This window comes from Rhipicephalus microplus, chromosome 10 (assembly GCF_043290135.1).
Source record: "Rhipicephalus microplus isolate Deutch F79 chromosome 10, USDA_Rmic, whole genome shotgun sequence".
NCBI classification, from domain to species: domain Eukaryota; kingdom Metazoa; phylum Arthropoda; class Arachnida; order Ixodida; family Ixodidae; genus Rhipicephalus; species Rhipicephalus microplus.
This window is the reverse complement of record NC_134709.1, coordinates 1,861,551-1,874,167: the sequence shown is the minus strand read 5'-3', so window position 1 is coordinate 1,874,167 and position 12,617 is coordinate 1,861,551. Positions and strand designations below refer to the sequence as shown.

Here is a 12,617-nt window from a genome sequence, read left to right as displayed (position 1 = left end):
GCCATAGCAGTGGCAGGTTATAGACTGTGACACATCTTTCGTAGCTGTCGCAAAGCATGCCTCCCCCATACACATTTGGATGTATTTCTTAGAGCTGCAACATAAATATGACTGTCCAGAATATTATACTGATGCATCCAAGTCCCATACTGGCGTGTCCTATGCAACGGTCGGCCCATCCTTCTCTGATGCTGGCGTTCTGTCCACCAGCACAAGCATTTTTACAGCCGAGGCTTACGCGTTATTCGTAGCCGTTAAACACATGAAAGAATTGAATACGCTAAGAGTAGTTATATACACAGACTCCCTGAGTGTCGTAAAAGCGTTGAAAAATCTAAAAAAAACACGGAAACCCTATAATTATATCCCTCTATTCAATACTCTGCGCGGCCTATGCTTCCAAGCAACATATCGTCGTGTGCTGAGTGCCAGGACACCGCGAGATCGAAGGAAATGTGTTGGCCGACCAGCTCGCCACGTCAATTACCGGAAGCACTGCCAACACTTCAGTTGCTGTCTCTATAATGGACCTAAAACCAAACATACGGAAAAAGCTCAGGGCTTACTGGCAGAAGTTATGGGATCTACAAACTCGTAACAAGTTACACTTGATTAAACCATACCTTGGTAACTGGCCACCTATGTCGAAAACGTGCTGTACAGAGGTCAGTCTCTGTCGGCTTAGAATAGGACACACACACAGCACGCACACACACCTTTTGTCCGGTGGTGACCCACCCAGCTGTCACAGATGTGGCCTTCCACTTACCGTACTCCACATACTCCTTGAATGCTCTGAGCTAGAGGCTTACAGGAAAAAACATTTTCCACTAGCGTACAAGGAACCGATACCCCTTCACCCAGCTATGTTTATTGGTTGCGAACCTCTTTTTAAATATAATGCATTGAATGCAGTCTTAAAGGAAGTAAATACTTTCCATGTTATCTACTCAAGTGATCGGTAGCACAGCCTCTGAAAGGAGGCTGCTGCTGCGGATGCTACATCCAAAAAGAGCACCTGTCTCCCGGCCCTTGGGACCAAGGGCACTGGCAAGAAATTGGTGCTAATATAATGCTCCTATTTCATGATGTCATGATAACTAAAGACTCATTCTCACCAGGCATGCTTCACTTCACTTTCATGATTTTAATAAATATATGTCTTACGCACCTTTAGAGCACAGAATTTTAGGCCCTTTTACAGCCATTTACCATAACCATTGCTCTCATCCGATATCATTTCCTGGCGCTCTTTGGCCATCAATGGCCCTTGCGCCATTAAACAACATATATCATCAATGTTTAGCCCATTTTATGGGGGCAAAACTGTGGGCCACTCGCACGTTGCGACAGGGAGGCCAAGCCTCACCGACGCATCATGGGAATAGAATGTTTTATTATGTGCCAATTATAAATAACTAGTCAAACTCACACAAAACCACATGACTTGATCTGACACATTTAATGGCCGAATGGGCAAGTTGACAGCTTGTTTGTTCCTTTAGACTGCTCTTGGCTGATCTCTATATACTCTCCTTGTGTAAGCGCTGGTTTGTGGCTTTGCTTTTCAGACAGAAACTGGTTCCACGCACGAGAAGCTGGACTTAAAACTGCACCTGCCAGTTTCTTCTTACCTGATAGGAACAATGTCTAAAAGGCAAGTACTCTCTGCTACTCTGAGAGCCTTCAAGGTTGCTATTGTTGGGCTTTTGTCTGATGCCCACTGTATCATATGTGATAGCACCATGAAATACAATGGAATTCCTCTGCATTTCTTAGTGATTTTGCTGTATTTCATGGCACCGTTTCAAAATTTATTAACTCTTGCGGTTGTGTTTCTTTGTTGAAGGGATGGAACAAGCGGGATGTTTGCTTAGGTACACTCAACTGTGGCGCGAAATACCTTCCATAAAAAAGGAAGAGCTAGAAAAGAAAATATGTTTGGCACATTTGCGATGCATGGTATCGGTGATACATTCAGTTTAAATTTGTTTTGTGTTATTAAACTTCTTTAAAAGGGCTTTCTAGTTCTGTGCAAGATAGCTAAAGTTCTAGATTTATGGCATTTGTCTCCTTTTCTGTATATTGAGAGACGTAATTTTAGCATGCAAGTATGAAATCCTTTCGATATTGGAGCATTATATCGGCGAAAAATCATGTTGGGAGTGCACTTCACAAACGGCGAAGCAAGTTCTTACTCAGCCTAACTGCATAACATGCGGGCACAGCTGTTTTCTTCAAGTCATAAAAGCATTATTGTGTTACAAAACAGCAACTTGTTACAGAGAAGGCCGTCAAGTTCTTTTTATTCTTTTTACCACTATGAGAGCAGTGGCAGTTTGACCACAAGCTGCAGCTTAAATGCTGTTTCTGAAATCAAAAACCAATGAAAAGAATGACAACATTGATGCTTTAAACAGCCAGGAAGCAAAAGAGAAAACAAATGCACAAGATCTATGAGAAAAGCTAATATCTCGGGCCTGAATAGAGTTTACGAATCTGATGCGACAGTTGTAAATGCACTTGCAGAATTCAATGCATTCAGTGACATCACGTCAATGTGTGTGGCTTTCTGTCATTTATGGCCACAGTTTTATATATATATGGGCAGAAATTCAAGCATAACTGAAGTGTTCATCCTTATCTACATCAACCAAAGAAGCTAAAGCGGTTGATGTATGTGAAGACCTCAGGCAGAGCCACTGGGCTGAACGCAACAGGAAGAGGTGCAGATTGTGTACCAAATCTGGAAATAAGGTACCTTCAAAATTTTTCTTTTCCCAGTTTTTAAAGTGTCTCTGTACTGCTTGGATCGGAGTTTTTCGTGCTAGACATTTGGCAAAGGGATTACAGCTTGATTCCTTCATGAGACAATGGGACAGGTGTTGTCCCACTTTTTCAGACACTCCATGGGTCAATGGGACACATAACGTCGTAACTTTTTTTTCGTAAACTACTGGTCATATTTTGGTGGAGTGTTTTTCATACCGTTTCTAAGCACGCTATTTATGTATTCAACAGGCATAATTTGTCATGTGAAAAATATTAGTGAACCTACAAAGGGTTAAGAAAGCTACTGACTTGTAATTACATTGCTGCTACAAATTTGCACCAGAAATAGAATGCATAATATTTCTGCAATAAAAATTGTGTGCTTGCCTGGTTCTATTTAAGCAAACAAGAACAGAACTTTTTAACTACTACCGAGCGGGTTTTTTTTTTTTTTTTCACAAAATAAACGGAAATGGACAAGGAGCATTTTATTACGTATTCTATGCCAGGATATTTTTTTGTGATTGCTTTGATTACTTGCAGTTGTTTGTGCTTGGGCCTCTTGAAGCCATTGGGATCAGTTCACTCATGTGCAGCTTGTGCTGTACATTAACCTCAAAGTGGCCATGAAACAATTTTTTCAAGTAATCATGGAACGGATTTACTAAAAGAGCTTATTGCCTCACAAACTCTATTCCATGAAAATTTTAAGAATCCATTCATTGCGAGCGAAGTTACAATTATTTGTCACACGCTGCAATTGCATTTTCTCTTCTTTCGTACCGACGAAAGCACTGGAAGCTAAGTAGGGAGGGATGGCATGGGCAAAAAAAAAAAAAAATACGTCATGCACGCCTTGTGATCTTGAGCACTTGTATATTTCTTTTTTCTTGGAATACGTGGCCTTTTCAGGGTGATCACTTGCGCACACGTGGGCAATTCACAACCTTCCCCTGCATTCCCTGTAACGACCAAGGGTACTATGTTAAAATAAGCCAAGGGCTGATAGATGGCCTTCTACGAGTGATTTTTCACTTTCTTCCATCACTTTTTGGGAGAAGAGAAAACAATTTTCAGCTCATTTTGACAATTTATTGCAGATTCCACACTACGTGCTGCGCTATAATATTTGGCTCGCGTGTTCTCGGGAGCCTCTACTATTGATCAGCAGAGTTTTCTGACCATGCTCAAAAAGTGTTGCAGGGCCCCTTTAATATTTTGATTAGTAGAGCACTGCTGTTAATTTAATAATATTCTTATGCCGTTTGTTGCGGTTTACCGCCCACAAACTGGCAGTCTCACTGAGCGTCTTGACCACACATTCCCAGAGATTGCTTTCGATGTACGTCTCTCTACATCCTCGCGACTGGGAAGCCACGTTCTCGTAAGTGACTCACTTGCACAATTCCTCTTAGCATGACGCCGCTGGATTCTCGCCTTTTTATCTTTTGTATGGTCGTGAGGCCACATTGCTGTTATAAATCATCTTGCCTTCCGTACCACCTGCTACCATATTGGGCGCGAGGACATATAGGGGTGCCATCATGCGGATGCATCCCTGTGACGTGCATAGTTGGATTGCTTCGCTAGCCCTCTCGCGTGAAGCCCGCAGCTGCTTTCATGTCTCCTTTTTTTAATTATTATTCTTGTACTTCATGCAATCAGATCATAAAAGTACTACTGCAGCTTTTTCACTGACTGTACGAAGTTAAATAACTGCTCTAGAAAAGTTGTAAGATTTTCATAATGCCCGACTTCCAGCATCATCTGCTATGGCCACGTATAAGAAAACCACAGGGGCCGAGTGCGATGCTTTTGTGAAAGGCGACAACTCATTCCGTGTCAAATTGAAGCACCAAATGGGTATTAATATGTGCTTGCGGCTAATAGACTTTATTTTTCTGAAAGAAATGCGTGCAATTACGATACTTCATTCATTGCATGTTTTCATCTAAAGACTGGCCGCGGTTGACATGACAAATATGCGCAAATTAGCATTTTTGCTTAGCACACATAGCCTTATAAAGCACAGTGCGAGCGGATTCCCCGTTTTGTGGGAAGCGACACGGCATTCTTACAGTTGCATGCAGCCGCAATCTCTCTGTTAAGATTGTGGGCAAGCGCGAGTCATATGCATCAGCATGCCTCATTTAGAGCTGTAACTATAGGTAGAATTTCACCCGAGAAAAAATTTCTCTGTGGCACGATCCTAATAGTTATTGCGAAAATTTTGTATAGTTGTCACACGGTGCACATTCGATCGCCATCTAGCTTTGCATGGGTTCAAGTTATGAATGATTGGCTCAATTCGACAGCTTCTACAAACAGGTAAATTGAAATTAAAAAATGTGATACCAACCGGGATCAATTACCATAGCAAATGCAGTGCGCGCCAGGTGTATTATTTTTCACCCTTGAATGATCATGCTGCGAGGCACGTCTTGCGTCTCATGATCTAGACGGCAACTTCATGTTTCAGTAAAAATGCCACTGTCTAGTTTTTTTACTGTTTCATTCATAGGCCGTGTGAAATTTCACGGCAGCTATTTGAAGACCAATTTGCCTTTAGATCAAAACAATATTGAGAAGTGACAGTAGCTGTGGGCCCATTTTGCAGACGTATAAGCAAGGAACCATGCGAGCTAAAGTCTGCGAACGGCAGGGGCGTAGACAGTAACCTCTTCCAGAGGGGGCACCACCTTGTTTAGAATTAGGGGGCCAGGCAGAGAGATGTGGTCGGCTGTGTTTTGCGCTCTATATGCCATGGGAAAAAATGGGGGGGGGGGGGGGGGGCATGGGCTTTATGTGCCACTTTTTGGCCACGCCACTGGCGGATGGAAAGCCATGTAATTGGGCACACACATGGGGACAGACGCCTGGGTAGGAGAGTGGGTGGTGGTGCAGACTGCGGTAAAGGTTCTCTTGGCGGGAGAAGTAGCTTTAGCAGACTGGAGCATGCATAATGTAAGAAAAATGGTTTTATCGAACAGGCTGGCTGAACACGCAGGAGCAACTGGCCACGAAATAGACCGGAATAGGGTTAAATAATGAAAATTAAAGGAAAGAACCGAACTTCAGTGCTTTATCTTGACTCTCTGACAATTCAGACGGCGCACACTCTTAAATGTAATGACCGTAACTTCCCGCACATGTATGCATGTATGTCATATTTAAAAATATACTTAATCGGACTTTTTGCACATTCATTTTTTTTTATGAACGATGCTCCTCTGCCATAACTGAATCCTTCTGCTTTTATGTGAATAATCGTGGTCGGTGCTTATTTTAACCCCATGGGCTTGAGTTAACAATCACAACAACATAGAAAGAGGTGACATTGGCACTGCAGCGGCCGTGAGAGTGGCATCGCGTATGTACCCTGTGGCGTGCCACTGATATCATTTACTGTAGATTTCTGGATTGTGTGGTCTGTATAAGTCTGCACACATGAAGTAAGAGCAAAATGATGCTGTTCAAAAGTGAGGAAACCATAAAGTTGCAGTTAAAAACAATGCATGCAACCGCTAGCTTTCCTTCACCAGAGCGAGGCGAGATCATGTGACCCAACCCTGCACATCGCTGGCATCGCAGCGCCTGCTCCTCCACTGGTGGGCCTCGCGCCTAATATGCCCGTGATGTTATTGACCGGGTTATCTGGCTCATCTTTCCACGTCAAAATATAAAGAGACACTGCTCTGACCAGCATGATATTGTTATGTGGAAGATTTATTTGCTGATAGCGGGTCTAGCTAACGCCGTGCTGAGCGCACAGTATTGCAGGTTAACAGGGCAGCCGAGAGTCCAACCCACAACAACCACGTTGTCGTCTTTATCCTTTTGAGTGTCACTTCTATGCTTGTGTCATAGCGACAGTTTCATACACGTGTCATTACCCCGGCCAGTAAGGCATCATCTTAATGATGATTAAATGGGTGAGTCAACATTTTAGGGTTCAAGACTAGAAACGTGGATTAAATCAGTTCTGGATGTAGCAGCTGATAAGTTTGTTGTCGCGAAATCTCATCGGTCACAGGTGTGACCCGACCAAGGGCTCTGTAGGACCCAATAAAACGCAATAGTTTCTCGCAGAGGCCAACACGTCGAGATGAGAGCCACAGGAGAACGAGAGAGCCCACAGAAAAAACGGCATCCCTATATCGACGGTCATAAAGAAAGTTCTGTGCTGTCTGTGACGACGATAACCAAGCATGGGCTACCGTGCGTGCAATGAGGGCACAATTGATGGCATTTTGAGCATATGAAGCGGAGTATGGCTGGTCAGACAAAAGCAGGAAGGGTAGTAAGGGATGACGACTGAGAAGTAGATTAAACAGTGAGTACCCGGCTGTTTCATGACGCGACAAGTTGTAGGTGAAAATGAAGAACAGCAGAGCTAAGTCTTAATCAGTGTGGATGCTAATTAAATACATAGAAAGCATGTCTGTCAATGTGCGGTTGAGATGCTCCATAAGGCCGTTAGTCTGAGTGTGGTATGATGTAGTGAAGTTGTGGCGGGTAGCACATGATCGACGTAGATCATCAACCACATGAGATAGAATGCAGCGACCATAATATGTGAGCAGGTGAGAATGAGCGCCACGCTGGAGAATGATGTCGTAGAGCAGGAAGTTGGCAATGTCAGTTGCGCAGCTGGTTGGTAGCGCTCGAGTGATTGCATACCAAGTAGCATAATCTGTGGCCACTGCAACCCATTTATTTCCAGTTGTCAAAGTAGAAAAGGGACCTTGCAAGTCCAAGCCCACTCGATAAAACGACTTGGCTGAAACTTCAGTGGGCTGAAGGAGACTGGCAGGGGGAGTTATAGGCTTCTTTCGGCGCTAGCAAAGGTCGCAAGATGCAAGGTAACGTTGAACAGAGTGATAAGAATCCTTTCAGAATAGCCACCGTCAAACATGGTCATAAGTTCTGGAGACTCCTAAACGTCCAGAAGTTGGACTGTCGTGAAATTGTTGCAGAGCAACCTTGCGCAGGTGATGTGGTATAACGAGTAAAAGTTCTGTGCCGTCAGGGCGTAAGTTGAGGCGGTACAAAACGTTGTCTTGAAGCAGGGACCGGCCAAGTCGGGGGTCAGTATTGCTCGATTGATGACGGTTAATGATGGAGAGCAGGGTTGGATCTCGGCACTGTTCGTCCACCACGTGCAGAAAGTCAGTTATGGCTAATATGCAGGCATCAGATTCAAAATCGGTGGAGTTGGGTGGATCAACAGGGTGTCGGAATAAGCAGTCGGCATCGATGTGCAGCTTTCCAGGTTTGTACACAATCGAGATCGTGTACTCCTGTAATCGCAGTGCCCAACAGCCAAGTATTCCTGTAGGGTCTTTAAGTGTTGACAGCCTCTAGCAAAGCGCATGATGGTTGTGATGACTGCGAGCGGACATCTGTATATAACTACGCACAGAATTTGGTGATGGCCCAGAGAAGGGTTCAGCATTCCTTCTCAGTGCTAGAATAATTTTTTTCCATTTGCGACAAAAGGCAACCAGCCTAGGAGCCTAGGTTATCACACGGTTTGTGCCATAGTGTATCTGAGCAAGTATTGCACCAATGTTATGGCTGCTTGCATCGGTGCGAAGCTCTGTTCGAGCGGTTGGATAAAAATGAGCCAACGCAGGTGGTGATGTGAGGGCGCAAATTAGCGATGCAGGAGTGGTCCACATCCCAGGAAAAGGCCACATTCTTATTAAGGAGATTTGTGAGGGGCCTAGCATTATCCGCGAAGTTGATGACAAAGTGGTCTGTTACAATGTTGGTTCAAATGCAGCGCCCCTACATGGCGCTGATAGTTGTGTTGAGCTGTGCAAGCCTGGCACAGCAGTGGGGTGGCCGTTTTGGGAAATAATAAAACAGTTCGTTCTGGGCTAAGGGCTCAAGATGTTCTCGTGTTCTTCGCGGGCCTGATGGCCTACTGTTCACGGTTGTCACTACCGCCTGGCCATCAGTTAATCTACACATGTAACAACTATCCCATCTTCGTCGCCACAGAGGGTACAGAGGGTACAGCTTGTTTGCGGGTATTATCTGGAATTTACTCTGTTCAGGTGTACTGGATTTGAAAAGGTTCTGGTTTGCAATCTTCGCCAATCTGTTTATTGAGATCTGTCTAGCTGTTTGTGTGGTGGCAGATATTCTTCTCGTCGCTTATAATGTGCCAATATGTCATCATACGTGGCAAGTCTGTCTCTGTCGTCTTGTATTGCATATTCATTATTGTCATCACCTCCATCATCCCCACCGCAATTAATGGAGATCTTTTCCATGATTTCTCTACCCGCCATCGTTCCAGACAATCGTTCGAGCTGCGCTATCCTTTGTGCTTCAGCGATCTCGTCCAGCGTGTTATGTACTCCGAGTTGTAGCAGCCTTTCGTTCTTTGTGTATTGCGGTAGATCCAGCGCGTCTCAGTACGCTTTTCTAATCAGCGCGTCGACTTTGTCTTTCTCGGCTTTGTTCCAGTAGACGAACGCCGCTACGTACGCGACATGGCTGATCGCGAAGGCCTGGACGAGTCATACAACGTTTCTTTCTTTAATGCCCCTTCGTTTATTGGATACTCTTTGTATTAGCCTAACGGCCGCCATGACTTTCTTTTCCAGGCGCGTTATAGTTTCCCCATTGGTTCTCCTGGCTTCGATCCAGAGACCCAGGACTCTGATCTTCTCAACCAAAGGTATCGCCGTGCCATTTCTAGTGGTTATCCTGATTCTTTTGTGTAATTCTGCTACGTTTCTGCAATGTATGCCTAGTCTTTTGGGGTGGTATAGTAGCAGTTCTGATTTGGCCGGTGAGCATTCCAATCCGGTGCCATCCAGATGACTCTCGACTGCATCCACCGCCTCTTGAAGTCTATTCTCCATCTCGCCTTCACTGGTGTCTTGCGTAGTCCAAATCGTAATGTCCTCTGCATAAATTGTGTGATTGATGCCTTCGATTCGCTCTAATTTTTCTAATAATCCCATCATGACAAGGTTAAACAGCATCGGTGACACGACGGACCCTTGCGGTGTGCCAGCGCTGCCCATGTCCACTTGGATGCTCTCCTCCTCGTCTAGTCTAACCGTGGCAGTTCTTCCCGTAAGAAAATTTCTGATGTGTTTGTACGTGCGCTCGCCTAGGCTGAGTTGCGCAATTCGTTTTAGAATGGCTGCTTGCTCGATCATGTCGAAGGCCTCCCTTAGATCTAGCCCGATTATTGCCCTCATGCCTCATTCAATGGGGTCTATGACTTGTTCCTTTAGTTGTATCATGGCATCTTGTGTGGAGAGCCCTCTTCTGAAGCCGATCATGTTGCTGCGGTATACGTTGTTAGACTCAAGGTAGCCGTTAACCCTGTTCAGGCAAGCATGCTCCATTACTTTACCGACACAAGAAGTCAGGGAGATGGGCTGCATGTTCTGGATTTCTAGGGGCTTACCCGGCTTAGAAATGAGGATCACGTCGGATTTCTTCCATTCGTCGAGTATCTTCCCGTTTCTCCAGCACTCGTTGATGAAGTCTGTCAAACGGCTCGTTCCCTGGTTGTCCAGGTTTCGTAGCATCTTGTTGGACACTTTGTCAGGACCTGGAACCGACTCGGTCTTGATAGTCTGCAGGTTTGCCCTGATTTCTTGCTGTGAAAAGTCTCTGTCAAGATCTTCGTTGGGAGAACCCGAATATTCCTGGTGTTCGACTGCGGGGGGTCTGCCGAGATAGAGCTTGACGATTTCATCACCCATCTGATGGATGTTCCCTTTATACCTGTGTCTTAACTTGGTCATTTCCGCTTTCACCGCCGTTTTGGTGGGAGACGGGTCCAGCAGGTGCTTGAGGATTTTCCATGTCTTGCCTGTGTTTATGTTGCCATTCATGGCATCGCACACTTCGTCCCATTCCTGATGGCATAGCTGGGTACAGTGTGTTTCGATGTGCTTGTTTAGCTCGGCGAGTTTTCTCCTTAAATTTCGATTGTGTTTTCGCATATGCAGCCGTTTCTGAATAGATTTTTGGGTTCGACAAGGTGTGCAAGCCTGCTGTCCATCTGCTTGAGAGGGTTCCGCCACACTCGTCTTCCTCTTCTCGTCGAGCCAACCAGTCATCCCACTCCATTTCGGTTGTGGCTTTTTCTACGTCTCGTAGAAGTTCCCTACTCCATTCTTCTATGTTTTCGATGGGTCCCTGTTCTTTCTCGTTTCTGCTTTTGCGGAATTTGTCCCAATCTGCATGCCTGATTGTCCGTTTGCAATTCCTGGTGGGAGGATTGCCTAGGGCGATGCTGAGGATCCTGTGATCACTTCCCAGGTCTTCAAAGATGTTTTCTCACGTGGTTCGCCCGGCGTTCTTGCAGAGGGTTAGGTCCGGCGTGGTGTCTCTGTGCGGACCTACACCGATTCTGGTGTGCGAGGCTGGCTCATTCAGAATCGTTGGTTCGACCTTTTCGATGAGGCCGGCAAGGTTTTTTCCTTTCTTCGACGAGTGCCCATATCCCCACTGCGTGTGTGGAGCGTTAAAATCTCCTCCAATAACAAGTCGGTTGTCGCCTGCGATGTTCATGGTTTCGTTAATTAGTTCTTCAAAGTTATGCTTTAGGCCCTTTTCAGACGGGCTGCTGTATACGTTTAGGACAAAAGTACTGCTCTCTTTTTTGCTGCGTGGCACGACTTCTATGAGAATGTGGTTGATATCCGTGACTTGCTTCATAATGTGTGGGATAGCAACTAGCCCCTTCTTTACTGATGTAGTCATGACTATGTCTTTCCCCTTTCCTTCTGTGCGTTGTTTGTGGGTGGCATACCCGGCAATTTTGGCGTGGTCGAATGTCTCCTGCAAAATGATCACGTCAGGTTTTTTTTCTTTTTGTGGTGATTTTGATTAGTTGCGCCATCGATGCTTTTTTATTAAAGCCACGGCAGTTCCACTGCCATATGACGAGTTTTCTCATTTTGGTGCCCGCCATGTCTAAGAAATTTTCTTCTCTAGCTCTTCAAGCCGCTTGTCGTATTTTAGTGCCAGCGCCTTACTCTCCGCCTCACTGTCGCTAAGTCGCACGACCAGCATCTCGAACATTTTCTCCATTTTGTCCGACAGTTTTTTTATCATGTGCTCGAGGAAGTCTGTTTTTTTCGTGCTGAAACGGGGCCTTTTGACCTCTTTTTCTGAGTCATTTTGCCCTTTGGTCTTCGTCAGCGGGATTTTTCGCTTGGCGCCTGGTTGCTGTGTTTCCACTGCTACCATTTCTACCTCCTCATTCTCTCTCTCCCCTGTGGTTTTGGTCGCTGGTGAGGAGAAGGCCGCTATGGCGGTCGACGGAGGCGACGTCTGTATCTGCATTTTCATAAGTATTTCATTAAGTGTTTGCTGTAGTTCATCAATTTTTTAGCTGATTCACTGTTTTGCTTTTTTGCTTTTTCTAGCTCCTGTCTGAGTAGCTTGTTTTCCGTTCTGTATTCCTCTACACGTTTTTCTATGTCTCTGTAATTATCCCTAGCGTTACTATTATTGCCGGACCTTGCCGAATCGCGATTAGCCACTACGTCTGACCAGCCCACCTTGTCTGGCGTCTTCTGTTCTCCTTGCTGCTTCGTTGTCGCTTCGGGCGTCCTTCCCCTCAAGGTGGATCTCCGCCCGCTCCTGGTCCTGGGTCTGCTTCTGGACCTTGACCCCAAGTGACGTAGTCCCCAGGCTTCCAGCCTGGACTTGGATCTGGATCTGGACCTTGATGTGGGTTGACGGGCTGGTTGTGTGTTGCTGCTTCCCCAGGTGTCCTGGTTTTGTGAGTCGGCTTCCCGCTGGAGTTCTTCCTCATTTCCCCTCACAGCCCACCTTCGTTGCTTTACAAAGTATGGCGT

General features: G+C 45.5%; 1 protein-coding gene across 1 annotated transcript in view; it reads left to right on the top strand.

Annotated features, from left to right (window-relative positions):
• The window catches only part of g (adaptor-related protein complex 3, delta 1 subunit-like garnet), a 330,226-nt gene that overhangs the window by 300,468 nt on the left and 17,141 nt on the right, over positions 1–12,617 (top strand). The window contains exon 33 of the mRNA XM_075875995.1: positions 1,572–1,657. Coding sequence (XP_075732110.1) covers positions 1,572–1,657 — 86 coding nt within the window. The remainder of the gene's footprint in view (positions 1–1,571; positions 1,658–12,617) is intronic.